Genomic DNA, 26,664 nt, shown 5'->3' with positions numbered 1-26,664 from the left:
AGCCAACAAAAATAAACTATTAACAACAACTAACTTTTTTTAACCGTCTTCTTTATAGTTTCCATAGTATAATTTCCAAAAACACCGAAAAGCGTCACGCAGCGGAGCGTCCAGCGCGTCGCGTCGCGTCGCAGTGTGGATGGGTTTGCCAGTCAGGTGACCCGTCCGCCATTTTGTCAGCCATTTCCTACACTGGTCCGCTGCAGATCAGTGCTTACAGAAAGAGCGAAAGCCCTCCTGCGCAGGCCGCTGTTCGGGACTGAATGAGAGACTAGCGCTCCAGCGGGCCGGTCAGTGCTCACATAAAGCCCGTGTCTGCGGTTCGGTCCGGTAGGACTGGAGGGAAATCACCATGGCTCTGAAGATCGTGAAGGGGAGCATCGATCGGATGTTCGATAAAAACCTGCAGGATTTAGTACGTGGCATTAGGAACCACAAGGAAGATGAGGTGAGGCACTGTATCCGTTTATTTCCTTGCATTTGCCTTTGCTTCACAATCGGATGTTGTTGTACGTTTGCTTTAAACCCGGCTGGTGTAAATGAATCGAGCTGATCTCGTGCCAGTGATCACAAATCACCTGATTTCAGGTGAGCTAAGTTGATGGACCTGCAGAGATGACAAACGGTTGTTTTCATCACATTGAAATGCTGTTTCTCGGCGTTCGTGTGGCGGGCGACAGCTGTTAGTGCCGTTAGAGCAGTCTGTCACCGTTTTGTTTATCGCGGATGAGGCCAGTTAGCATCGCTAACGGTTAAGACACTTACGTAAACGCGTTCTGTAAAGTGAATTCGAACGCGTTCCCGTCCGGTTTTTTTTCTGTGTAGTTATAAAAGTGCCAGCCAGACTGGGTGTGCGAAAGAACAGATGTTGATTCGAAATAGCTGGCCTCACTTATGTGTGTGTCATGAGATTGGCCGCGTCTTAACACCTAATGTGCTGCCTATCTAGACGGCGTTCGCAGGCGCGTAAGGGCAACGTTCGAACGCGCGCGATGACGCAAGCGACGTTCAAAAGCGTTCGATTCGAACGGTCGAATACTGAGGCGTTGACAGACGTTCGATTCGACTGTTCGAACCGATACCGTATTGATTTTTGTCACTGGTTTGCCCTTCCAGCAGACAGCAGGTCAGTGATTTACGTGTCATGAAACGCAATAAACCTACAGAAGACTGGAATCAAGTGTTTCTGAAGTGCCTCAGCCGGAGAGCGTGGCGAAAGAACAGATGTTGATTCGAAATAGCTGGCCTCACTTATGTGTGTGTCATGAGATTGGCCGCGTCTTAACACCTAGTGTGCTGCCTATCTAGACGGCGTTCGCAGGCGCGTAAGGGCAACGTTCGAACGCGCGCGATGACGCAAGCGACGTTCAAAAGCGTTCGATTCGAACGGTCGAATACTGAGGCGTTGACAGACGTTCGATTCGACTGTTCGAACCGATACCGTGATTCTAGTTTAAACGTTCCAGTGCCAAAATGTTGTTTAAAATGGTTATATTGCGTACAAACAGAGCGAAGATTGAGTCTTCAGCTATGTTTGGATGAATCAGAGATGACCAAAATGTTTGGATATTTATGCGAATCTCAAAAATGTTGTTTAAAAAGGCATTCAGAGTTCTCCAAAATGCTCAATTCTAATGCTCTAATACACTGATTCGACTGTTCGATGCCGAGAAATGTTCAAAATGCACCAAAAACGTCTCTCTAATGTTTGATTCAGGTGTACAAATGCATAAATGATTCCCAGAAAGGTTGGGTGCAGGTGTTTAGTAACGCCGAGTTCAGAGAGATGCTTAGACAGTAAAGTGCTCTGTGGTACTTAGAAATGTTTTCTAGGTAGACTTCCGAGAAGTCATGGAGACCTGGCCGTCGTCTCGGCTGTGAAATCAGAACCGTCCCGTTTAAACGCCGCATCGGGGACGGGAATCGCTGCTTTCTTGCGATTCTTCGTTTTGTGATGTGCGCTTGAAGCGATGAAAGACACATGGAAGCGCTCTGTAGGCCTCAGGCCGCCTGGTTACCTATAATGACAAGGCTGAATTTTCTCTTCCAGTACGCTCCATCCTCACCCCTCCCTTTGAAAAAGGGAACGAGATGCTGTGACGCGAGCGTTTATAATCACAAACAGGGTTTCCCCACTTCCATGGCATCAGAATACTGTTCCTTTTTTAGGAGATCCGTATTGATTTTTGTCACTGGTTTGCCCTTCCAGCAGACAGCAGGTCAGTGATTTACGTGTCATGAAACGCAATAAACCTACAGAAGACTGGAATCAAGTGTTTCTGAAGTGCCTCAGCCGGAGAGCGTGGCAGTTTGACGCAGGGTGGACCTTCCTGGATGACCTGCACTGTCCAATGTGGCCGAAAAACCAGCTCTGTCATCACACGCGTATCTCGCTCTCTTTATATTGGTTATTAAACTATTCATCTCATTTCTATTATTTCTATTATTTTTATTAGTGCTCTAATGATTCATTTCATCCAAAATAAAAGTTCTGGTTTACATGACGTGTGTGCTGTATATATTTATGTGTGTATATAAATATACGGATATATATGCGTGTAAAATGGTACGTTTTGTATAATAAATATTTTAATATTACGAACAAAAACGTTTAAACGGATGCGATTAATCGGGATGAGTTTTTACGTTTAGGTCACTTGAGGGTCATCTTTAAAAATTACAGTAATTTAGTAGTAATTTAATAAAAATTAAACACTATAAAATTAATCATTTTAAATGCTTTAGTCTTTATTTTATTTTTATTTATTTTATTTATTTTAATTGTTTTAGAGCCGTTTGCCATTTATCCTTTGTCAGCTGTAACGTTAAAATAATTATCAGTTTATCTCTGTTGGCCAAAATTATATCTGTGCTGGTTTTACAGTTAAACATTTGTTCCAATAAAAGTCCAATAAAAAGTTGAAATAAAATATACAAATTATTTGTCATAAGTTGATAAACTAAATGTACTAACTAGTAACTACTTTTTTTTTTTGAAAAACAAACCATCACTTAAAAGTGTATAAAAACTAAAATAGTATATGAATAATACTAAAATGTACATATGATATCATACTTGGCATTACTTTTATAATCAGTTCTTTATTATTAGCGATTAGTAGTTGCACTCTACTTCAAAGCTGAATCCAGTCAAATTTGTCCTAAGTACTTGGTTTCTCATTGCAGTCACTTCATACTACGATCTTGATTCCAGTCTGGCTGGTTTTACTCTGTTCGGTCGCCTGCGTTCATTATAGCTCAATATCAAACAATGCAGACTCAAACGTCATCCATAAAACGTGCTTTAAAGCTCCCGTTCTGGTCTCCTGGCCGGTCTAATCTGCAAACATCTGGAGTCGGGTATCAGCGAGGCTTCGTCAGTGTAACCTGTACCAGCGTGCCTAGATATCATGTCTGTTACCTGGCCAACGGCGGACAGCGCTGTGAAATATTCATAGGCTCCTGAATGAACTGTCAGACTGTGTGTGTGTGTGTGTGTGTGTGTGTGTGTGTGTTGCTCTCTGCCGGTGGTTTCGTGCGAGACCTCTATATTTGTTTTCCACAAGAGGCGGGTGTACTTAACCAAACCAGTGAGCTGCCCACCTAAACGATATTTTTGCGAATCGTAGTTGCTTTGAAACGCACAGTATTTTGGAGTTGAGTCATTTCGGGGGGCATCGCAGGTTGCTAAGGTCACTGTTGTCGATTGTCTGCTGGTTTGCGTTTCGAAGAGAAGGAAGGAATGGAGGTTTTTCTCCAGACTGTGCTCTCTTGTTTGCTCGGGACGGGCATCGAGTTCGTCTGCGTGCTTCAGGGACGGTTTGCTTGAGCCGCTTGAATCCGAATCTTGGCCAACTAACAAATATTTCAGTCACGGCGATGGGCTGAAATTACCCATAATGCACAATTCATTGGAGCCGAATGAGGATCGGACGGTCCGTTACAACAATGTTTCGTTCTTACAGGGATGAGATTACCCATAATGCATCATTCATGACGGGAAATCCTTCCTGACAACCGTTTTACTTCTTGGGTTTTATTTTTACTGGGTTGAAATGAACCTGATGCATCATTCGTAGGAATTACGTGACGATTTGATACGAACCTAAAGAACTGTCTTTATCGTTTGGTGCGAGTTACCCACAATGCATCATTCATAAGACCTGCATGAAGATATGACAGGAAAACCTTTTCAGATGTTTAATTTGATAAATGGAAATCCCCCGTGGTGCACCATTCACAAGACATTTGTAAAGAGTTGATAGGAAAGCCATGTATTTTCATTTTCTCTAGACTTAGATTACCCATAATTCATTAGTCACAAGAGTTTTTATCTGGAAAATCTTCGGGAGAACCTTCTTTTACGCCATTTTCAGCCTCAATGCATGGAAATTAGAGTAAGAGCTGCATGAAGATTTGACAGGAGAACCTCTGTTTTCCTCATGTTATTTCCCATAATGCACTATTCACAAAATTTCCAGATGTGACCGGAAAAATCCTTTTGGAGAATCTTCGTTCTTCCCGTATTTTCAGTCTCACTGGTTAGAAGTAGTAATGCGCCGTTTATAAGAATTTTGTAAAGATGCGAAAAGAACCTTCTACCTTGCTTTTTTTGGAAAACATTGCCTTGTTTTTTTAGCCTCTAGAATTAAAGTACCCATAATGCATCATTCGCAAGGACTTGTAAAGACTGCGAAAACAAATAACAGAACCTTCATTTAACTCATTTACCTTCATTTAAGTGCATTGACCTGGTTTTTAATCGTTGCATCAAATACCCATAATGCATCATTCACAAGAATTTTGTAAAGACACGAGAAAGACCTTCCGAAGAACTCTCCTTTACCTCGTATTTTCAGTCTCAGCGGTGGGTGGGAATTACCCACAGTGCACCTTTCACAAGAATTTTGTAAAGATGTGACAAGAAATCACTCTGGAGAAACTGTTTGAGTAGCTTTTTTTTAGTCGCTCTGGGCTTAAAATCACCCTTAATGCATCCTTCACAAAGGTTTTGCAGAGTTGTGGGATGAAAAACCTTCTGGGAAACCTACATTGACCATTGACCATTTTTGGGTTTTCTCTGGGATTAAATTACCCACAATGCATCATTCACAAAGGTGTGAAGATGGGGCTTGAAGATATTACGTGAAGGTCCTCCTCATAATGCTCCATCCGAATGTGAAAGAAAAACATTTTGAAGACTCTTGCTGGGTGGAAATAACCCACGATGCACCATTCGAAAGAATATCAGAATTCCCTGGTCTTAAATTACCCATGATGGCTCACAAGGGGTTCATAAAGATGTGACCGGAGAACATATATTTCCACTTTTTACCCCAGTGAAGGCGTGTTGATGAGGGCTTGTGCTCTTGTAGGGTTCTCTAAGCCCTTCAGTTGTTGTCATTGCTCTGGCTGTCTCATGACTAAAGACACATGACCAGCACACTCGCCCATACAACAGCACTCTGTGTGTGTGTGTGTGTGTGTGTGTGTGTGTGTGTGTGTGTGTGTGTGTGTGTGTGTGTGTGTTGGTTGGTTGGTTGTCCAAGGTTCTTTTCGGTCTCTTTTTAATCATTTAACAATGTAGTGTCACCAGCCTTGAGATTTATTTTTTTCTTCTTCAAGATTGTTGCTTATATATAGTCTAATGGGAGAACATGTCTGTAAAACCATGAAGTGTTTAGAATGGATTTCATAAATTGTTTTTCTGTGCTCAAAATGAGCCAAAAGTTTTATCTAGGCATATGCTACAGACATGTTATTAATGAGTTATATCATCATAATAAACAATGCTTTGAAAAAAAAATACTGTGTAATCAGTTAAAAAAATCTAAATAGTTTTGATTGTTGAAAAAGTGATACTTGAGTTTGAAAAAACTGATTATTTAAAGTTTATCTAAAAACATTGTTTTTGTTAGTCCATGTTGCTTCATAACAATGTTGTTGTTGTTAGTTTTTTGTATTTTGTATTTTTTTTAAGTTTATCTCTATAAAACGCAGAATGGCCATGTCTACAACATTTAATTACTTTTTTTAATTAGTTTTTATATTTTGTATTTTATTTTATTCATTTTTAAGTGTGTTTTTTCTTCTCAGTTTTAGTTATTTTACACTAAATATAAATGAGTTTGTTTTTATTATTATTATTATTATTTATTGTTTTTGTGCGTGTGTTTAATGGTTTTGCTCTTTTGTGCTGCTGGTCTCCATTCACTTTCATTATGGAAAAGAGCAGCTTGGACCATTTTTACTTTTAAAGAGGAAAACACTGGGTTTGTAAAAAACACCTTTAGACACTTTGGAGGAACTGTCATGTTGTTAAATGATTGTGTAGACATATTTTCAGTCAAAAATATAGCAAATCACACTCCGTTGGAGTTTCAGTTTAAGAGTTTTATTTCTGTTAAGTTCAGGCTGTGATTTGATAGATGCTGCTTACAACAGGAAGCTAAAAGATGCCCCGGGCCGTCATGGAGAACATTTTCGTCTTGTATTTTTGTCTCGCTCTTTCTAACAAGACTTCCTGTTCCTTCTACAGGCCAAATACATCTCAACATGCATCGATGAGATCAAACAAGAACTCAAACAGGACAACATCGCAGTTAAAGCCAATGCCGTCTGCAAGCTCACCTATGTAAGAGCGCACACCCTTTATATCCTCTCCGATCCGCTTCATAAGGTTTTCAGCTAATTCTTCTGCTTTCTTCTCACAGTTGCAGATGCTTGGTTATGATGTCAGTTGGGCTGCGTTCAACATCGTGGAGGTGATGAGCTCCTCCAAATTCACATACAAGGTGAGAGGTGACGTCCAAAATAATGTTAGCTCTTTCCCAGACCAGACCCAGACTTTCACAACAGTTTTATTGTATATATGCTACCTTTAGTATTATTTTGGACCTCATAGCGAAGTTATGTTTATATTTTAAGACTGTAATATTAATATATTTTTGTTTCCAATTATTATGTCGCTCACTGAAAACAACTTTTGATAGTTTAATATTTATTTTACTATGCCACACTGTTTGCATATGACTAAATTTTAATTTAACTCATATGTTTTTTTTTTGTAAGACTTAATACAATGTTATATTTGTTATTTAATTAACTTGAATTTACAATAAAAAATAAAAATATTATTTAACAAGAGCAATGAACAATATTAGTGATTTTGCTCATTGTTAGTTATTAACAGAATAGTAAAGTGTTACTGTTTTTTTTTAAAATATTTATTTTATTCTTTCATTTAAAGGTTTTTTTTTTTTTTGTTTTGTTTGGGGGGTTTTTTTGAGACACTGGTTCATAAATTTCTCTTATCCTCTTGTTTTCAGCGAATCGGTTACCTTGCAGCATCGCAATGCTTTCACGAGGGCACTGATGTCATCATGCTGACGACCAATCAGATCCGCAAGGTGCGTTTTGAACTTCCTGTTCTCCTCTTTTGATTACGCTGGCGTCTTGTTATTTCAGTATCGCTGAGATACTATTACCGTTTGTTTGGTTAAACTAAATTAAGATAAAGATATTTTTAACCTTATATTTAAACGAAACTGTTAACATTTGTAAAGAAATTGGTTTTTAATGGTTTTATTTTTAGTTTGAGTTTAACTGTAAAAACCCTGCTCATTGCTTTATCGTCTTTCATCAGGATCTCAGTAGTCCCAACCAGTATGACACCGGAGTGGCCCTGACTGGCCTTTCCTGCTTCGTGACCCCTGACCTTGCTCGTGACCTGGCCAACGACATCATGACTTTGGTAAATCCGTTCACAGTGTTTACTTCAGGCAAATATTGACGCTGAGCACACGTTCATTCAGTCTCACCCTTCATTCATCTCAGATGTCCCACACTAAGCCGTACATTCGCAAGAAGGCGGTGTTGATCATGTACAAAGTGTTCCTGAAGTACCCGGAGTCCCTTCGCCCCGCCTTCCCACGCCTCAAAGAGAAGCTGGAGGACCCAGACCCCGGTACGGACGGCCGATCCTATCTCGCTAGGGTTGGGTATCGAAAATCCAAAATTTCAACATTTCCGAGAACTGGTCAATGATTCATGCGGTCGCATTTTAGTGTGATATTTTTTTTTTTTTTTTTTACTATTTAAGTGCAGAAACAGAAAGAACCGTTCCGTGCATTTTCATTGCAGAAAAGGTTGTTCTGAGCATATTTATTGACTAGTGTACAGAAAACTACGTCAGTATGTCATCATAAACACAGCCGCTTTTGTTGTGCAGACAATCCAAGCAGATGCACTTTATATCTGTGTGTGTGTTCAGTGTTCAAGAGACGGCAGTCTAATATTATTATCGTATTAATCAGAGAACAAACAATAATTCGCAGATCTTTACTAAATAACTATAATGAATGGATTTATATATATTTTAGTCTTATGCACCTTGAGCTTGGATTGAAACAATTTTATTTATGAAAAAAATGTGCAGCATTTTTCAATTTAATTACAGTTTCTGTGCATGAAATTTCAGATTGTATTAATTTGTGCCAATTATTGTTTGTTCTTATTTTATTACTGCCCGTTTACTTGTCTTTTTAATATTTGAACTATTTATATGAGTCTAGTAGGTTTTGCTGTGGTATTTTTGTTAAAAGCAAAGGAAAAGTGTTCCGTTGGCTGCTGATTTTTGCTCATGTTAATGGGCCGCAACAGAATGCTTTGTAAAAAGAAACAACAAAAATGTTTTATTGGATTTTTTTTGTATTATATTATTGCCATCAAAGCTAGGCATCGATGAAAATTGGAATCGGTCAAATTGAAACGAAACCCAACCCTAAATCTCGCTAAACGCTAATCTTTTGGGCTTCCACCTGAACTTATTGAGTAATTAAAAAATTGTATTTCCCAGGTGTCCAGTCGGCAGCCGTGAACGTCATCTGTGAACTGGCCAGAAGAAATCCCAAGAACTATCTTTCCTTGGCACCCCTGTTCTTTAAGCTCATGACCTCCTCCACCAACAACTGGGTTCTCATCAAGATCATTAAGCTGGTGAGAGATGCGTTGGGTCGGACAAGGAAGTGATTCTCCGCTTGTGTCTGTTTCTTTAATGAGATTTCCATGTTTTAGTTTGGTGCTCTCACTCCTTTGGAGCCTCGTTTGGGGAAGAAGCTGATTGAGCCCCTAACAAACCTCATCCACAGGTACCGGTGATACTAAAACACTCAAGCTGGCCAGAACTATTAGGGTTAAATATAATATTTCTTTTCGTTTTTGTCCTTCCTCTTAGTACCTCGGCCATGTCGCTTCTCTATGAGTGTGTCAACACGGTCATAGCAGGTCAGTATTATTTGGTGCCGTGACCCGGTGTTGTACTCAAGCACTCGTTATTGATGAAAATCCGTACTGATGTCCGTTCTCTCTCCTGTTTCACCTCAGTGTTGATCTCGCTGTCCTCTGGGATGCCCAATCACAGTGCTAGCATACAGGTGGGACATTGTCGCATCCGTCACTGATTTATATTCACTATTAATGTGGACCGTTTCCACGTTTATAGTCTGTTGATTCATTATGATCAATATCGGTAAACTTTGTTGATAAATTCGTATAGTGATACACCACTTTTTTCACAAAGCTGTTACATTGGTACTTCAAGTCCTTTGATGAATATATTTTAGTTATGTGAACATAAATATTAGATATGTTGGGCCAAGTTTTGAGTTTTTAATGTAATTCATAAAATACTTAAATTACATTAGTATGTTGTTGTTGTTTTTAAACACATTATTAACACATGTCAATTATTTCCTATCCGTTGTATTTTGTATTATGTTCTTCTAGTGCTGTCAATTAATCAAGATTTTTTTTTTTTGCATACATAATGTGTGTGAATCGTATATATGTATTATGTATATACAAGAACATATATTCAGCATATATTTTGAAAGTTTTTGCATGTATCTAGAATATATATATATCTCCTCTTTGACTGTTGATATAAGATGGTGCAAAAACGTTTTAAGCATGGTAATAATCCCTTTGTCTCTTCTTCTTTTTTCCCCATTTCTCTCTTCCGTCCACAGCTGTGTGTGCAGAAGCTACGAATCCTGATTGAAGACTCGGACCAGAACTGTGAGCCTTCTGTCAATGCCTGCAGTGTGTCATTCTCTCATTGTCTGCGTGTTTTTGAGTGCCCCCTCTAGCCCTGTAGATGAAGTCTACACATATAGATCTCCATCCTGGATAACTCGAAGACCTCAGTACTACAATAGGGAGTTGGCAAGAGTCAATCCTATCTTTTATATCTTGAGGAATAAAAAAAAAAACTGTAGCATTTTTTATCCTATTCATCCAGTAATCTGAATTATCTTGCAGGAGTTCGAGTTATCAGTGTCCCGGTCAAGCCACTGGCTGTAGACTAGCTCTGTGAATCCTGGACTGCCATGTTTTGTTTCTCAAAGTTCCCTCACAGGGCCGTTTGATATTTACTTCCAGCTGAATGTTTTGGCATTCTGTCAATCCTGAAGCCCCATGTGTTCCTGAAATAGATCGGTGTATTTGTACATTTTGTTTTATGCATCTACAAAGCTGTCCTAATGGCCAAAGACCACAAAAATGTGGCTCCAAATGACATGCATCTATATTTGGTCGATTAAGTTTCGTGGGCATTTAAACCATCAGTTGTATTAAATCAAATATGAATTTAATTTGTACAAATCTGGCAGAGTAAAACAAAACTGAAGTCCATTTGTGTTGATGTGGGGGTGTGTGTGTCTTTGTTGTCTTTGTGTTTGTGTTTTTCCATTGTCTTTGTGTTTGTTTGTTTGTTTTTTCTTCCCTCCATGTATATCTGTATATGCAAGAAACTAGTTTTTAGATTTTGTTAGTTTTAGATGTTTCATTTCATTTATAATACTGTAATTAATTTAAATTCAGTCGACACAAAATGGAAGTTCATTTTTTTTCCAAACAAATTTTTTCTGGTAAAATGCAATTTATAATTTTTTTCTTTTTCATTTAAATCGGATGTACTTTGCAATACAGACAGAAATAGCTAGTGCTATTTCCATTCCATGCCGACTAGCCAAAATCAATATAGTAGAAATCAATATAGCTCAAGTTAGCAAACAGAGACTACTCTTCAATGTTACTTAGGCGCTGTGATTTATTTTAATTTTTTTGCAGTGAAGTACTTGGGTCTTCTGGCCATGTCCAAGATCTTAAAGACGCACCCCAAGTCTGTGCAGTCACACAAGGACCTGATCCTGCAGTGTTTGGACGACAAAGATGAGTCCATCCGACTGAGAGCCCTGGATCTGCTCTACGGCATGGTGCGTGCAAGGTTTAAACATTTTTCTGAAGTCTTGAGGAGCTCACATATATCAGGTTACTAAAATGTGGTGGAAAATGCGGTTAAATAGGTCTCTAAGAAGAACCTGATGGAGATTGTGAAGAAGCTGATGCTGCATGTGGACAAAGCGGAAGGCACCACTTACAGAGATGAGCTGCTCACCAAGATCATTGACATCTGCAGCCAGAGCAACTACCAATATATCACCAACTTTGAGTGGTAAGACTAAACATCAGCCAAGTACACACTTAGGGCTGTTCACATAGAATATGTCGATAGTAAACATGCCAGTGCACTGGTCAAAGACATCCGTCTGGTGCATCTTGGGCCTTCTCATGCAAGATAAAATAAGAAAAGAAAATTAAGTAGTCTTAAGACCTTTTATGCACAGTCTTGCGTTTTTAAATGCAAAAACATGTTTTGTAAGAAAGGGTATTGTATCCAAACCACCTCTTAAACATAGTCCCAAGACTTGAGTTTCTGTTCCAGCTCCATTATCCTGCAATTTTAACTGCAACTGTAAACTGTCGCTAAAACATCATGTTAGCAGTTACTTGGACAATTTTAGGTAAATATTATTATGACAGAAGTCAGAAAACAGCCGTGTCTGTCTTCCAGGTACATCAGTATCCTGGTGGAACTGACTCGTCTGGAGGGCACAAGGCACGGCCATCTAATCGCCTCTCAGATGCTGGACGTCGCCATCCGTGTCAAAGCCATCCGAGGCTTCGCCGTGGCTCAGATGGCCACTCTGCTGGACAACGCACACCTGCTGACTGGCAACACGCAGCGCAACGGGATCTGCGAGGTTCTCTACGCCGCCGCGTGGATCTGCGGAGAGTTCTCAGAGTATGTGATGGAGATCTGGAAAGGTTCGAGGTTCAACCACGTAACAGCGTGCTAACTGCCCTTTCCTCACAGGCATCTTGAAGACCCCATGCTGACACTGGAAGCCATGCTGAGACCCAAAGTGGCCACCTTGCCCGGTCACATCCAGGCGGTGTACGTGCAAAACGCCGCCAAGCTGTTTGCGACGGTGCTGCAGAAGCACGAAGGGGACACGGACAGCCAAGCGGCGCAGGAGACCAGCCAGCTGCTTATAGACAGACTGCCGCTGTTCGTCCAGAGTGCCAACCTGGAAGTGCAGGAGAGGGTGAGGAGAGGCCTTGCATCCCTTATGAAAATTAACCAGAGTTTTGCTGCAAATAAAACAAAAAAACATAGTTACTATAGTTAAAACATGATAACCCCAAATTAAACAAGGTTTTACTACACCATTGTTTGACCATGGTATTTTTAATCAAAATGCCAAAAAACATGGTTACTACACTTTTACTATAGTAAAGCCTTTGGTAGTTTTCATAAGGGGTGAGCTGGCAGGGTTTTTGGCATCATCATCTTAAAATTTTAAGCATAAATAGTATTCTAGACATTAGATTAACTGAAAAAAAATATAATTTTTTGCTGGTTAGGTATGTTTTGACGCTGGGTTGCTGGTTTAATCTGGTTTATGCTGGTTCTTTGCTGGTTCATATGTACTAGCCAGCATATGAAATTGAAATTAACATTTTAGTTCCAAATTCTCAAAATCCAGTCGACAAATAGAATCAAGTTTTGAAGTATTTTTTATTTTTTTGTAAATCTGCTAAAGAATGTTAGCAACATGCGATAACATGTTAGCCATGTGTTAATACATGTAAAACATGCTAGGAATGAGAATTCATGTTAACATAATGCTAGCAACATGTTGACATGTTAATTTGTTGAAAAGATTAAACATGTGCTGGAAATGTTAGAAATATGCAAGCAGCCTGCTTGGTCTTTTTAACGGTGTGTTAAAACATGGCAACAACATAGCAGAAGCATGTTAAATTGAGCAGTAAGCTAGTGACTTGCCGAAATGCTGGTTGGCTGGTTTTAGCTGGTTTTCCGGCCTGGTCATGATTGGTCAGGCTGGGAGACTAATTAATTAAAGCCAGCTAATTCCAGATTAAATGCGCCAAGACCAGCAAATCATATAATGCTGTTTGATATAGTATGTTTGAGTCTTTGAGACCAGTTAAAGAAGTGGTCAAAAGCCCTCTAAAACCAGCCTGTTGACCAGCTGTAACCAGGCTGGAAAACCAACTCACTTCATTAGCGTAGCAATATGCTAACTTCAATGTTTTCAATCAGTTGTGATACTAATAATGTGGTTTAATTAGGCTTTGCAACAGACACATTGTTAACCATGATGTTCCCCCGCAGGCGTCCTGCATCCTCCAGCTGGTGAAGTACATCCAGAAGCTGCAGCAGAAGAACGTGGAGGTGGCCGAGGAAGTGACGGCTCTCTTCGCTGGAGAGCTCAATCCCGTTGCCCCCAAGGCCCAGAAGAAAGTGCCTATACCAGATGGGTGAGTTATTGATTGACCATCTCAAGGGACTCTATAGAAATGGATATTTTTAGCTGTTGTTTTCCCCCTCCAGTCTGGATCTCGATGCCTGGATCAATGAGCCTCCGTCAGAGAGCGAGTCTGAGGACGAGAAGCCCAAAGCGGTATTTGCTAAAGAAGAACCCAAGCACTCCAGATCAAGACACGCCGAGGTTGACGAGAAAGAGTTGGCCAGGGTAAGTCCACACCGTCATTCAGACCTTCAGAAAATGTGAAAGTAGAGTCTTCTTAATACACTTGCTTGATTTAACACAGAGGAGGGAAGCCAGGAAGCAGGAACAGGCCAACAACCCATTCTACATCAAGGCCTCTCCATCATCTCAGAAGGTACACAGTCAAATGATTTCACATAAAACTCAGGCCAAAACTAGTGATGACCACTTTCGAAACAGCATTTGAACCATTTGCTAAGTTTTTGTCTGATTTAGCAGTACTAAACTCGTATCAGACATGCTGCTTCATCTGATTTTTTTTTTATTTGGGTCCCAAACTATTTATAATCTATATCAGTGGCATGTGCAGTGTATCAAATATACTAAAATGTATTTTATTTGCTGATGAGACAACGATTTCGTGTTCCAGAGACAATTTACAACAGATTTTGATGGTGATGGCCACAGAAATTAAGCATAAGCAAAACTATTTTTATTTTTATTTTTTTAGTTGTATTCAAAGGAATAGCTCACCTAAAAATGAAAATGTACTCACGGTCAAGCTATTCAAGATGTAGAGGAGTTTATCTTCATCAGAACAGATTAATAGAAATTACGTTACATGCTCACCATTGGATCGTTTGCAGCGAATGGGTGCCGTCAGAGTGAGAGTCCATTAGCTGATAAAAAAAATACCCACATGACTCCAGTCAATCATTTAAATGTTTATGATAAATAAATGCATTAAGATGTCATTTTTGGCCAAGGTCCTTAACACTTCCTCCAGCTAAAAAGTCCATCCCCTGTTGTCTTCTCGCACCAAAATCCATTTAACTGTTTTGGTTAATACTTATCATTTTTTTGACATTTCCATTTTTACCAGAAGCCACCTTCAGCCTGTGCTGTTTAAAACAATTGTTCCACATGATTTAGAGCTTTAAAAAGCCTACGTTTCTCCCATAACTTCTTTTCTAAGTTCACTTGAACGTATCTGCCATTTCAGGTGTACGACGCGCCAGGTGTAGAACACATTCCTGTGGTGCAGATCGACCTTAGCGTGCCTCTCAAAGTCCCAGGTGAGCAAATCTACGATCCTTAAAGATGTATTCCTCTTTTTTTTTTTTTTTTTTCTTTCTTCTTCCTGCTTTATCCTCATGTAGAATAAAAAGAACTTAAACTCATGGTCTGTTCCTTGGTCCAGGGATGCCCATGTCCGACCAGTACGTGAAGCTGGAGGAGGAGCGCCGGCAGAAGGAGAAAGCTGACAGAAAGAAGAAGGAGAAGAAGAAAAAGCGTGAGAAGCGAGGAAAAGAAAGGAAAGGGGATTCGGGTCCCGAGAGCGAGGAAGACATAACGCCCGCTCACCAGGTGGACATAGTCACAGAGGAAATGCCAGAGGTGGGCAGCGGTTATTTCGGAAATGCTTAAAAGCGTTCCCTACGAAACTATAGGCACTAATGTTGGTGTGTCTCGGTTCCTAGAATGCCTTACCAAGTGACGATGACGATAAGGATCCCAATGACCCTCATAAAGCTCTGGACATCGATCTGGACAAGTATGTACCAGATTGTCGCCACCTACACTTAGTACATGTGCTACATATAGTGATGTGCAAAAAAAAAATTTTTAGCAAAGCTGAAATTTAGCTCTCAGTCTCTTTTTATTCTAATAAGTCCAACCAGTTGTAGTGAAGTTCTGCTGCAAGAATTACAGAAGCGAAAATTAGATTTTCGAAAACATTTGAGAAGCGAAAATAAAACCGCCGTTTCGATTAATAATTTTGGCTTCCCAGATGAAAAACAAGTTCACTTTCATAATGTACTTATTTTTGCACACTCGTTTTGTACTTAATATAGGAAAAATAATTCTTCAGTAGTTTTTACGATGCTATTTCGAGACACCGTGAAATTAAACTAAAATGCGCTTTTAACGTACTAACTCTGCATTTAGGAAATTTATTTAGTTACCACTTGCAGTACACTTGACGCCATCTCTTCATACACTAGCACACTCAGGTGTACAAATGCAAAGATAGTATATTAAAAGTGCATTTTAGTTCATATTTATGATATCTCAAAATAGCACAGAGTAGACTATCTTGAGTTTTTTTAAAAAGTACTAAAGAATCAATTTTTGCTTTATTAAGTACAAAATTAGTGCACAAATACTAAACTTTTTTTTATTTTTAGTGCAACACTACCTATATGTATCAAACTTAAATTCCCTGTATCCTTGTTGTTTCGTGTCTGACGTTTGGTCTGAGACGCTCTCTGTCGATCTAAAGACAATCAATTCTGAATGAATGAATCCAGAATTTCTGTTCGTGCGGATGCGAAATAAATCTAGCTGTCTTTCTGTTTGGGTTTTCGAGGAGCTTTCTCCAGCTCTCCGGTGTCTTCTCCGCTCTCTCACACACACTGCTTTCTGCTTCTGTGTCTCTCTCCATCTCTCTCCCTCACGCACGCACTCATCCGCCCTCCTGACAGTCTGCTCTCTGGTTCTAGCTCAAGGTAAGTACTTCCTGCGGTCACGTGACACAGTGGAAACAACCGTCCAATTACCACACCTGTTTTTCCTGGCAGTCGCCGTATGTCCTTGATGGACCGAATACGTGTCAAGAACACACTGTGCATGACTGATCAGCTCACCTGCTAGTCGGGTTTTGGCTGCGGTCTTATCGCTAACCTGAACATTTTGGTTATAACGTTTGGGGTTGGTGAGACTTCATAAACTTTATTTACCAAGGTTGCATTTACTTGATTTTTAAAAAATATTGTAAAAACCTGTGAAATATTATTACCGTTCACAATCGTTATTCAGGTCTTCAATGTCACACGATTTGTTTCTATATTAAGAAAAATTTCATATTATTAAAAATCGATTCATGTGTTTGCACCTGAAAGAAATGCATTTGTTTGAAATCAAATTCTTGTGAACTGTAAATGCCTTTTACTGTCGGTTTTGATCAATTGAATGCATCCTCGCTAAATCATTGTTCGCAAAAAATAAATGAATGAATACAAATCTTAACTGACCCCAATCTTTTTAATGTTAGTGTATATAGCCTTGCCTGGCTTTGACTTTTCCCTTGAAACCCGTGAGCGTAGACTTTAACCCCCTCAGCTGTTTTCAGCTTGGAACATTGTTCTGCTTTTGAAGGCCTCTTCACACCAAATCTCCACTTCTGACGCAAAACAAGATTTCAAGTAAACCAAAGCAAACTCCTTCACACCCAGTTCGGAGCAGTTCTTCAGTTTTTTGGGTTTGTTTGAATGCTAGATCAGTTTTGTCTTTATTTTGGTTTTGTTTTGCTTAGGAACAAGAGTTTGAGAGGAATAGACCTGATTAAAACATCAGTTTCCTTTGTGAAATATACTACGCTGGTTGCACTTAATGCATGTTGTTGTATACAGCCTCAGAGTGCAATGCAATATAATGGCATGTTCGTTTATTTATATCGTTACTTTTTTATGCTACAACTACAAATTAGTTTTGTTTCAAATTAAATCAGTTCTCTTAAACCTTTAGGTAGCTGTAAGACCGAAGGTATAATTAAGCTGCCATGCCGCAAAATATATTTGTTGATGAAATGTTATGCTTTTCAATCAGACTTGATGCGAACGGGCCTTTCTACTTTCTACTCGTGTATTGAGTGAGCTGAAGCCTCTCCTAGCATCCATGTGATCGGTTCTCTCTCCCGTTCACTATCTCCTCCTCTTTATGTCCGTCTAATCTGTTTCTCTTATCCTCTCCAGGCCGCTTGCAGACAGCGAGAAGCTTCCGGTGAGGACCCACCGTCCAGAGGTGCTGAAGAGCCCTGCCGAGGACCAAGACGGCGAGAGCGTCTCGCAGGAGACCAAGAAGAAGGGCGGGAAAGAAAAGAAAGAGAAGAAGAAAGACAAGGAAAAGGACAGGAAGGTGAGACGGCGGTTATGCGCGGTTAAGCGCGAATAATAACTCCGCTTCGTAAATACTCAAATGGCGGTTTTGGGTGTTTTGCAGAGGAGCAAAGAGGAAAAGAAGAAAAAGAAGAAACACAAAGAAGCGGAGGACGAGCTTCTGGAGTCCCAGCCAGAAGAGGCCGTCCAATCAGAGGAGACCAAAGAGCCGGCAGCCCCGCCCACATCCACATCTGCTGAGGTATGATTGGCTTTGAAACTGATATTAAAGTACTCTCTTGTCTTGTAGCCTCTCAAATACTAACACTTGCCCTTTGCTTTATTTACACTTTGAATATTCTATTACTTTGTGGGGAAAATAAAAATAAATATATTATATATATATATATATATATATATATTTATTTATTTATTTATTTATGAATTTTGGTACAGTCAAACAATTAGTCATGATTAGTTAATCATTACTAAGGTTTTTCTTTACATAATAAATGTGTATATACTGATATTTTGTGTATAAATCAATCCAAACACGTGCATGTTTATGTTTAAGAAAAAGACCAAAAGTGTATGTATTAAGTATGAACTATTTCTTCTAAATTCATGCCTGTTTGGAATGAACAGTATGAGCCCTGTGTACTTTAAAGGGATTAAGTGCACGCACTGAGACGGGACTGATATGTATCAACTCGTCTAAGTTGAGGGAAGAACATAGTGGAATATAGAAAAACTAGCATTTTCCTTTTAATATCGTTAATGACTGACAGATTTATGGTAAAATAAATGAAATGAAAAAAGATTATAAGCTTTGTTCCATGCACATCTTGTAATTTTAACCTTATTGATGCATTGATTACTTTTGATGAAAATTGCTTTCTTCAAAGCTATACCACCAGGGGGTGCAGTGTTCACCTAAACATTAGATTTGCTTAAATGCACACGAATGATGCCCTCATCTTACACATTCATAAATGTAGCGTAAAAAAGATGAAACTGGGGATGTTAGAATGAGCAGCTGTTGAAGTGGCTGATGGAGTATGTGCTGGTTTCTGTTGGGGTCAGACAGGACCGGACTCATTCTGCCCACCCTGCCTTCTCTCTTGTAGGCCTCGGATCTGGATTTCTGGCTCTCTAGCGCTCCTGTCCCCCCCGCCGCCCAGGTCCGGTCCCTCACGCTCTCTCCCTGTCCTCCCCCTCCGGTCTGTCCTGTCGTTCATGAGCGCTTGTTTCGTGTTTTCCCTCCTCTGGGCTCTCGCTGATCTCTTTGTCTCACCTGTCTTATTTCCCACTGTTTTTCACAGGTCTGGCACATTTGTGTGTGTGTGTGTATGTGTGTGTGTGTTGGCGTTTGCTTGTTTTAGTTCAGGATGCATGTGTGCACGTGCAGGGGTGTAAATGTGTCTCAATCACTGATGTGGGACGCTTCTCCTGATTGGTGGTGTTGTTGTTGTTTTTTTAGTTTTTGTGTTTTATCATGATAAACCGCCAGGACTCTTGACAGTTCTTGCCGTTCCAGTCAAACAGCTCAGTATTTGCCTCATGAACCGAATGTAGGTCACCTGAGACAGAATCTGCCCGAATATCGTAGTTCTTCTTAATGTGAACGCAGATTTTTCAAAGGCGAAAAAGCCAAAATACCACTTTCTCACTGCAGGTTCCGCTCTTCTTCACCATTTTCTCCCAATGTGACAATTCAGTAACATCAAATCAGCTTTCCTCCTTCTTGATCACGATATTGTTAGTTGTGCATGCTTCATAGTGTAGCTGATCATTCCTCGGCCTCTGGATGGAATTGAAAGCGGGAAGCGTGTGTTTTAACGCGTGTTTGTTTGCAGGAGGTGACGGTGTCCTCGTCTGCTGCTGCTGCGGACTTGAGCTCAGCGGCTGCTCCAGAGTCTGAACCCGATGAGCCCAAAGATACAGAGCCAGAGGACACGGTGGGCTTACACAGATGCCTTTGTTTTGTTTTGAAAACATTTTTTATTACACTAGCAGTTCTGTGTAAAAAGTTATATATATAAAAATATATATATACACACGCGCGCACATGGTATGTTACAATAAATAAAATTGAAATAAAATAAAACTAAATTAGACATTAAATGAGTAAATATTAAAATTTAATTAAAATATTAATATGTAAATAAAATGAACATGCATGTATTAAAATTACATTAAAATTAAATGTTAATCAAAAATAAATAATTTGCATTTAATAAAAATCTACATTTTAAAACTATACATGTCTGTGTGTGTGCATATATGTATATATTATATCCGAATAAAATTTAGACCCAAACAAATACATGCATTTTAAACATTAAACGTTTTTTCAATATAGGTTAAAATAGTGTTTCATTACATTAAAGAAATCAATTATACATCTTTAAACAAAAACTAAAATTATGTCTTTTTAACTAAAGAAAATATATTAACATTTTTAAAAACTATGTATATGAGTGTATGCACGTTAGAAATTAAGTACATTTAAAAAAAAAAAAAATTAGCAGTGCTTTATAGGATGAGCAGGTCACATGACATGTTTCTGATTTTATGCATGTTTAGGCAAGGATAGTAGTGGCGTTTGATTCTTCTGGGAACTGTTTTTTGCTCCAAATCGTGAAAATCAGCAAAAGTTGTTTTAAAACTAGATTCATTTCCTTTTTTAGAAATCCTCTAAACACAAGAAGAAGAAGCAGAAGAAGGAAAAGGAGGAGAAGGAGAAGAAAAAGAAGAAGCGGCACCACCATCACCACCATCACAGTGACGGCGGAGGAGACGATTCGGTGCAGAACGGCACCGTGGAGGACGAGGAGCCCCTGCCGGTCGGTATCTGTCTAGCCAATCACAGACTCTGCGTCAATAAAATAGGAAGTGAATGCACTTTGTGCTGTACTCATCCAGCCTCCGTCTCGTTTCAGCCCATGTCCAACTACTCTCTGCTGGCCGAGAACCCCTACATCAAGATGGTGAGTGTGATGTGACTTTTGTCTCGGCCTGTAATGGAGATCCCATGATCCTCAAACACGCCTGCTGTTTTCACTGAAGCCACTCGTTGCTTTAAGTGATTCTGCTCTGTAGTTTATGAATGATTTATTGTTCATGTGTCTCTGTGTGTATTTTTTGAAGATGAAAGAAGATGCCGATCAGGTAACCATGACAACGGAACTGATGTTGTTTGCTACTGATTTGCTGTGATTCAGACTTTAGTCACGACAGACACCAAATGTGAACACAAATAATGTTGCACCGTTGCGTTTATATGCCTTTTTTAAATGTTATTTTATACGTTTCTTCTGGCTTGTTGTTTCTAAATAAAAATTAATATATAAAAAGTATACAGTGTATAACAAATTACAAAGAAAATACATATACATTAATGTTTGTGTAAGAGACATGAAATACTTATAAAATAAAATTGAGCTGTTTATTCAATTTTTTAATGTATAAAACTTCTACTAATAAGTATGTGTAATATACATCAGTATAATTTTAAAAAGGCAATTTATAACAATGTATATGAAGAGAAATGTCTTAAATATAGTACTTTTAAATAAATAAAATCATTGTATCTATACAAATGTAACTATAAAAACTATACTATAGCTAGTAAATGGATATACAACTGTTTAAAGAATGTAATAAATGTCAATATTAAAATATTATCCATATTTATACATCTATATATGGGTGGTTGATGCATCAGTATGTCCTATGGTGTGACAGAAAAATAAAACCTCCAACACTGAAGGTAAAACTCTCTCACGCTGTTTGCAACGCTAAGATAAGATCATTTTCTAACATGTTATTTGTGTTGTTTTTTTTCTTTTCCATAAAACGCTGTCATATTTTATCTAAATTTTACTTGAGTAAGAAATATACACGTAAAGATACTCGACTTGTAACACCATAAACGTAAAAGTCAAATGAAAAGCGTTGTCTGCTGTGACTAACGTCTTTTGAGTGCTACAAGACTGTCCAATCATCTTCAAGCTCTGACTCTAAACATGAGTTATTAAATGCACCCGTTTGGTGTAGTTAAAGCTGATGTGAGCTTCTCCTCATTTTGGATGATGATGATATAAAAGGCCTTACCTCCCTTTGACCTGGGCTAGTTTTGGGCTCTTCGTTTCCTCTGGCCTTCTTCAACCGCCGAGATCCCCGTGTTGGTGTGTTCTACGCATTTTGGCGTCCTTACGCTTTCCCGCTCCACGTAAAACGTCTTTTCTGTCCTCTAGGTGTACGACATCCAGGGCAACCATCAGGATGAGAGCAAAGTTGTGGTGTCGGTCATCTTCGAGAACAAGAGCGACAGCTTCCTGAAGTCGATGGAGTTCAATGTGCTGGATTCCCTCAACTCTAAACTCCAGCGGCCGGAGGGAGCCGGCCCTCACGACGGCCTCACCGTCCCCTTCCAGCTGCCCCCAGGTCAGGACAGCCACGCTCCAGAGAGCGCCGCGGACCTGCTTCAGACAGATTTCGCTCATGCTTTCGCTGCTTCTTCTCTCCGCAGGGGTTTCGAACGAGGCCCGCTTCGTGTTCTCCGTGCAGAGCATCGTCATGCCTCAGAAACTGAAGGGAACCCTCACCTTTATAGTTAAGGTGAGGAACGCGCTCGTAAAAGCATGTGCGTTTCTGGATGTTTCCAGCGTTGATGTGTGTTGTTGATTTGTTTTCTGGTGCAGTCGGACGAATCCTCCACTCATGAGAAACTGGACTTCAAACTGCACTTTACATGCACGTCATACCTGATCACCACTCCCTGTTACAGGTGAGCAGCACGCTACCACTTTATATGTATATCTGTGTATGGACTATAATGACTAATATATATATATATATATATATATATATATATATATATATATATATATATATATATATATAGAGAGAGAGAGAGAGAGAGAGAGAGAGAGAGAGAGAGAGAGAGAGAGAGAGAGAGAGAGAGAGAGAGAGAGAGAGAGAGAGAGAGAGAGAGAGAGAGAGAGAGAGAGAGAGAGAGAGAGAGAGAGAGAGAGAGAGAGAGAGAGAGAGAGAGAGAGAGAGAGAGAGAGAGAGAGAGAGACAAAAAAATGTATTCACTGCACCTAAAGTATATAACAGAAAAAATATATACATTGTATTAAAAAAATAATTTGAGTCATTTTGTTTAAAAAATGTAAAATGTATGAGGTGGCAAGAGCTAATGTTTATTTAATAATGTCTGTTAATAATCTCTTTAGCAAGGTTTGTACTATTTTGTGCTTATTTTGAAAAATAAAATATTTTTTTGTTCAGTAAATGCACTCATTTAAATGTCAATATATTTAAAAAAAAATCTCTCTTAAAATACAGAAACGATAATTTGAACGTTGATTAAAATTTAAACGCGTTTTGTTTTTTTTTATTTGGGTGTGGATGATGACAATATTTCAGTTATTTATATCAGGCCCGTTGTTAATAGTTTCACCCTAAATCAAGGTGCGGTATCTAACGTAGCTGAACATTGTGTTGTCAGTGACGCATACGCAAAGCTGCTGGAGTCGGGCGACCTCAAGGGCAGCTCTCTGCGGCTAGAGGGGGTCAACATGCCCTTCCACCACCTGCTGGCCAGGATCTGCTTCCACCATCACTTCTCCGGTGCGACTTCGCAAAAACGCCTTCGATACCTTTTTTTTTTTTTTTTTTTTTTTTTCAAATATGGGACTCCCTTAAATCGGTTCTTCTCTTGTTTCCTGTGCTTGCAGTTGTGGAGAGGATCGACTCCTGCGCCTCCATGTACAGCAGGTCGATCCAGGGTCACCACGTCTGTCTGCTGGTCAAAACCGTGAGTGTCTAGACTCGAACGAACCTGATCGCAATGATTCCGATACCGAAGGCGATTCGTTTAAATCCCTGTGCTTCCCTCTCACCCAGTCCGATCAGACGGTCTCCATCGACGCCAAGTGCGACGAGCCATCGCTGCTGGGGAATGTTCTGGATGAGATCAAGCAGACCTTCTCGAAATGCTGATTGTGTCTGAGAGAGCCCTCGCCCTCGTCTCCCCGAAACCCCCCTGAACCCCCGTCCCAGCACAGCCGCTCGGGCTGAACCACACACTCAGAATCATATATATATCGCACTCTGAGACTCGTGTCCCTCCTCTTCCTTTGTATTTATTGGATCAGTCGTTCTGCTGTTCTTCTTTTTAAGACCACAAATTTCAAGCCTTTGTTTCCCCTCCTCGACCTCCGACGTGCATTGTGTTTCTTCACCCTCTTCCTCAGCTTCTTCGTCGCTCTGACGGTCTTTCCATTGTCTTAACGGTCCATGACTTTCATCTTGAGAACTGGATTTTTTTTTTTCGTTGTCAATGCTTGAGTTGTGTGCTCCTTTTCTTCTTCTTTTTTTCCTCTCTTCTTTTTGTTTTGCGTTGTGTTGTTTGTTGCGTTTTTATTTCTGTCCTGAACTCCATCATCGCCTTTCTCTGCATTAAACATCAAGCGTGTCTGTTCCTTACCAGTATCGTCGCTTATGTGTTGCTCTTTTTCGAAGGCTAGCCCTTGCGGGACTGGTTTCGAAACCAGAAACATCCTTCCCCCGAACTCTAACTGCCTCTGAGCACTAATTTCACTCATTTAGTCGCACGCATACAGGACATACAGGGTTGCATCCTCGACCACGTTTATGCTCGCGATATTAGAGATGACCCTACTATTTGCGTCCGAATGTTGGGAGATAATACTACAGTTGCATAAAGGTAACTAAACCGCACACTAACAAACCTTGCTCAGGACAATGACAGTAGGCGAAAGTGTCGAGATGAACAAAATCGGATTATTTTACATCTCGCCAATCCGATTCCAGTAAGTCTTATGCTTTCACGTTCCAGTTAATAAACGGTAGGGTTGCAAAAGAGGTGAAAATGTTCCGGTGGATTTCTGAAACGTTCTTGAAACGTTGTTTTTTGCGAAGCCTTCTGAAATTCGCTGACCATTTCCGCCCCTCGGCAGCCCCATCGGACTCCGCCAGGATGAAATCTCCAGGTCACCTGTTTACCTCGCAGTAATTTTGATTCGTACTGTAGTTTGTTGAGGGGGGGAAAAATATAAAAAATGCCGCAAAATCATTAATCGCAATTAAAGTTACAGAATAAGAGTTTACATAGCGTGTGTATTATCTGTGTATGTGTATACATGCATGTACAAATTTCTATATTCATATCTGATTCACTATATATAAAAACACTCATTTTAGTTGGTTTAATCAATTTGACTCGACTTAAGTAATTTGGCTACACACGCACACACACACAAACTAAAGTACTATTCAAATTAATGTTTTAACCCCAAATATTCCGTAAACATGCCATTTAACACACTGACAGTATCTCATGTTTCTGGACAGTATTATATCAAAGCGCCATCTTGAGAATATAACGCTGTTAAAGGGAGCCTAAGAAGTTAAGCGTACACTTCGTACGCTTTGCCACCATCCAGACTCGTGCTTTTGTGTTCTTCAGCAACTAGAACTGCCGTCTTGTACATTTGCAAATTACATTTTTTATTTTTTTTTTTTCCCTCCATGCTGTTAAATGCCTTTTATTCCACACTAATGAACTTCTACTGACTAATTCAGGCACTCGCTGTAAGTAATCCCTGTGTTTTTGTAACTGTGTGATCCAGCACGCTGTAGCGCTCGGTTGCGAGGACGCAACCAAACTAGTGGAGATCGCTCATGAAACCTGACGCTGTCCTGAGGGGAACCTCGCAAGTGCTTTCCATCGTACGAGCGAGTTCATCAACAAGAAGTGACTTGACGAGCGGGTTAAAAGCACGTTTCTGGAAGAACGACATCTCTAGGGGGTTACAGGCCCTGTGAGGAGAAAAAAAGCGACTGTAATTATTAACAAGTCTGAATTTTGTGCTACAAGTCACATTGAAATTTATAACTTGCATGGGTAGGAATGTAAACTTTTTTTTTTTTTTTTTTTTTGCCTACTTTTTGTTTTGTTTTCGACTAATACACGAACACTTGCGTAGAAATCTCCCCTATCATTCCTCGATTGTCGCAATCATTTTCTAGTTATCTTTTTTTTTTTTTTTTTTTTTACGTGAAAGTTGGCTTCACCGTATTACACCTTTTGATGGTATAATGTATTTTTATTTGTTACGAGTACATAAACTTCAGAAAATGTCTTGGAATGTTTTTAAAAAAAATTGCATTTTGCATTAAATTATTATAAATATCAGTAGAGGGGGTTTGGGGGGTGGATTTAGGGGCTCCGTATAGATATGAATACTTTAGCCGTTAAATGTGATTCAAGTGAAGTGGCCCAGCTGATCTAATAAGGTTTTTCCCCTCTGGCAAGTTGTAGTGCAGATATTGCTGGATTTGGCTTATCATTAAATATACTCTCGTCGCTCTTCGTTTGGAGGTACTGTCCAACTCCTTCATATGTATTTTCCGACTGTATGATGTAATATAATGTTTTAAGATGAATAAATGAAGTACGAGAATGACCGATAATGTGAAAGCAACGTTTTTGAGAGGTCCACGCAAAAAAAAAAAAAAAAAAAAAAAAAAGAGTTTGAGAAGGATGCTGAGGTTTTGTGTGTGTACCAATAAATTCATACATCTATATGTAGACCAAGTGTTTGACCGACTGTGCTTGTTCACCCATGATTACAAACAGGAAACACTGAACAAAGTTAATAAATATATATGTGTATTTTATATATGTTTGTGTGTGCATACGTGTGTGTGTGTGTGTATATATATATATGTATATATATATATATGTATATATATATATATATATATATATATATATATATATGTGTATATATATATATGTGTATATATATATATATATATATATATATATATATATATATATATATATATATATATATATATATATATGT

The 26,664-nt window shown here is 39.3% G+C and overlaps 1 protein-coding gene across 6 annotated transcripts; it reads left to right on the top strand.

Moving 5' to 3' along the window:
- Window positions 1-138: 138 nt before the first annotated feature.
- Window positions 139-26,473, top strand: ap3d1 (adaptor related protein complex 3 subunit delta 1). 6 transcript variants are annotated; one of them, XM_043222399.1, is made up of 35 exons: window positions 139-448; window positions 6,539-6,634; window positions 6,714-6,794; window positions 7,329-7,409; window positions 7,646-7,753; window positions 7,837-7,966; window positions 8,858-8,997; window positions 9,076-9,149; window positions 9,236-9,285; window positions 9,385-9,434; window positions 10,029-10,077; window positions 11,131-11,276; window positions 11,367-11,515; window positions 11,915-12,145; window positions 12,218-12,449; window positions 13,544-13,689; window positions 13,763-13,904; window positions 13,984-14,055; window positions 14,884-14,956; window positions 15,082-15,278; window positions 15,362-15,435; window positions 16,385-16,390; window positions 17,636-17,798; window positions 17,883-18,020; window positions 18,886-18,939; window positions 19,615-19,716; window positions 20,449-20,604; window positions 20,701-20,748; window positions 20,909-20,929; window positions 22,018-22,207; window positions 22,293-22,381; window positions 22,465-22,550; window positions 23,277-23,398; window positions 23,506-23,585; window positions 23,675-26,473. In XM_043222399.1, the coding sequence occupies exons 1-35, from the start codon at window positions 353-355 to the stop codon at window positions 23,768-23,770; spliced, it is 3,768 nt and encodes a 1,255-aa protein (XP_043078334.1). In that variant the 5' UTR covers window positions 139-352; the 3' UTR covers window positions 23,771-26,473. The 6 variants fall into 6 exon arrangements, with proteins under 6 accessions (XP_043078334.1, XP_043078333.1, XP_043078335.1 ...); XM_043222398.1 differs by having other exon boundaries at window positions 16,367-16,390; XM_043222400.1 differs by lacking the exon at window positions 20,909-20,929 and having other exon boundaries at window positions 141-448; window positions 16,367-16,390.
- The last annotated feature ends 191 nt before the right edge of the window (window positions 26,474-26,664 follow it).

The sequence above is a fragment of the Puntigrus tetrazona genome, chromosome 22 (genome assembly GCF_018831695.1).
Source record: "Puntigrus tetrazona isolate hp1 chromosome 22, ASM1883169v1, whole genome shotgun sequence".
Classification (NCBI taxonomy): domain Eukaryota; kingdom Metazoa; phylum Chordata; class Actinopteri; order Cypriniformes; family Cyprinidae; genus Puntigrus; species Puntigrus tetrazona.
This window is presented reverse-complemented; position numbering and strand designations above follow the sequence as displayed.

Bases quoted from the DNA above. Each gene is read 5' to 3' on its own strand.
- ap3d1 (XM_043222398.1), top strand. From the start codon at position 353: ATGGCTCTGAAGATCGTGAAGGGGAGCATCGATCGGATGTTCGATAAA. The intron at 15,436-16,366 runs GTATGTACCAGA...CCCTCCTGACAG, and splicing joins CTGGACATCGATCTGGACAA to TCTGCTCTCTGGTTCTAGCT. The intron at 18,940-19,614 runs GTCCGGTCCCTC...GTTTGTTTGCAG, and splicing joins CTGTCCCCCCCGCCGCCCAG to GAGGTGACGGTGTCCTCGTC.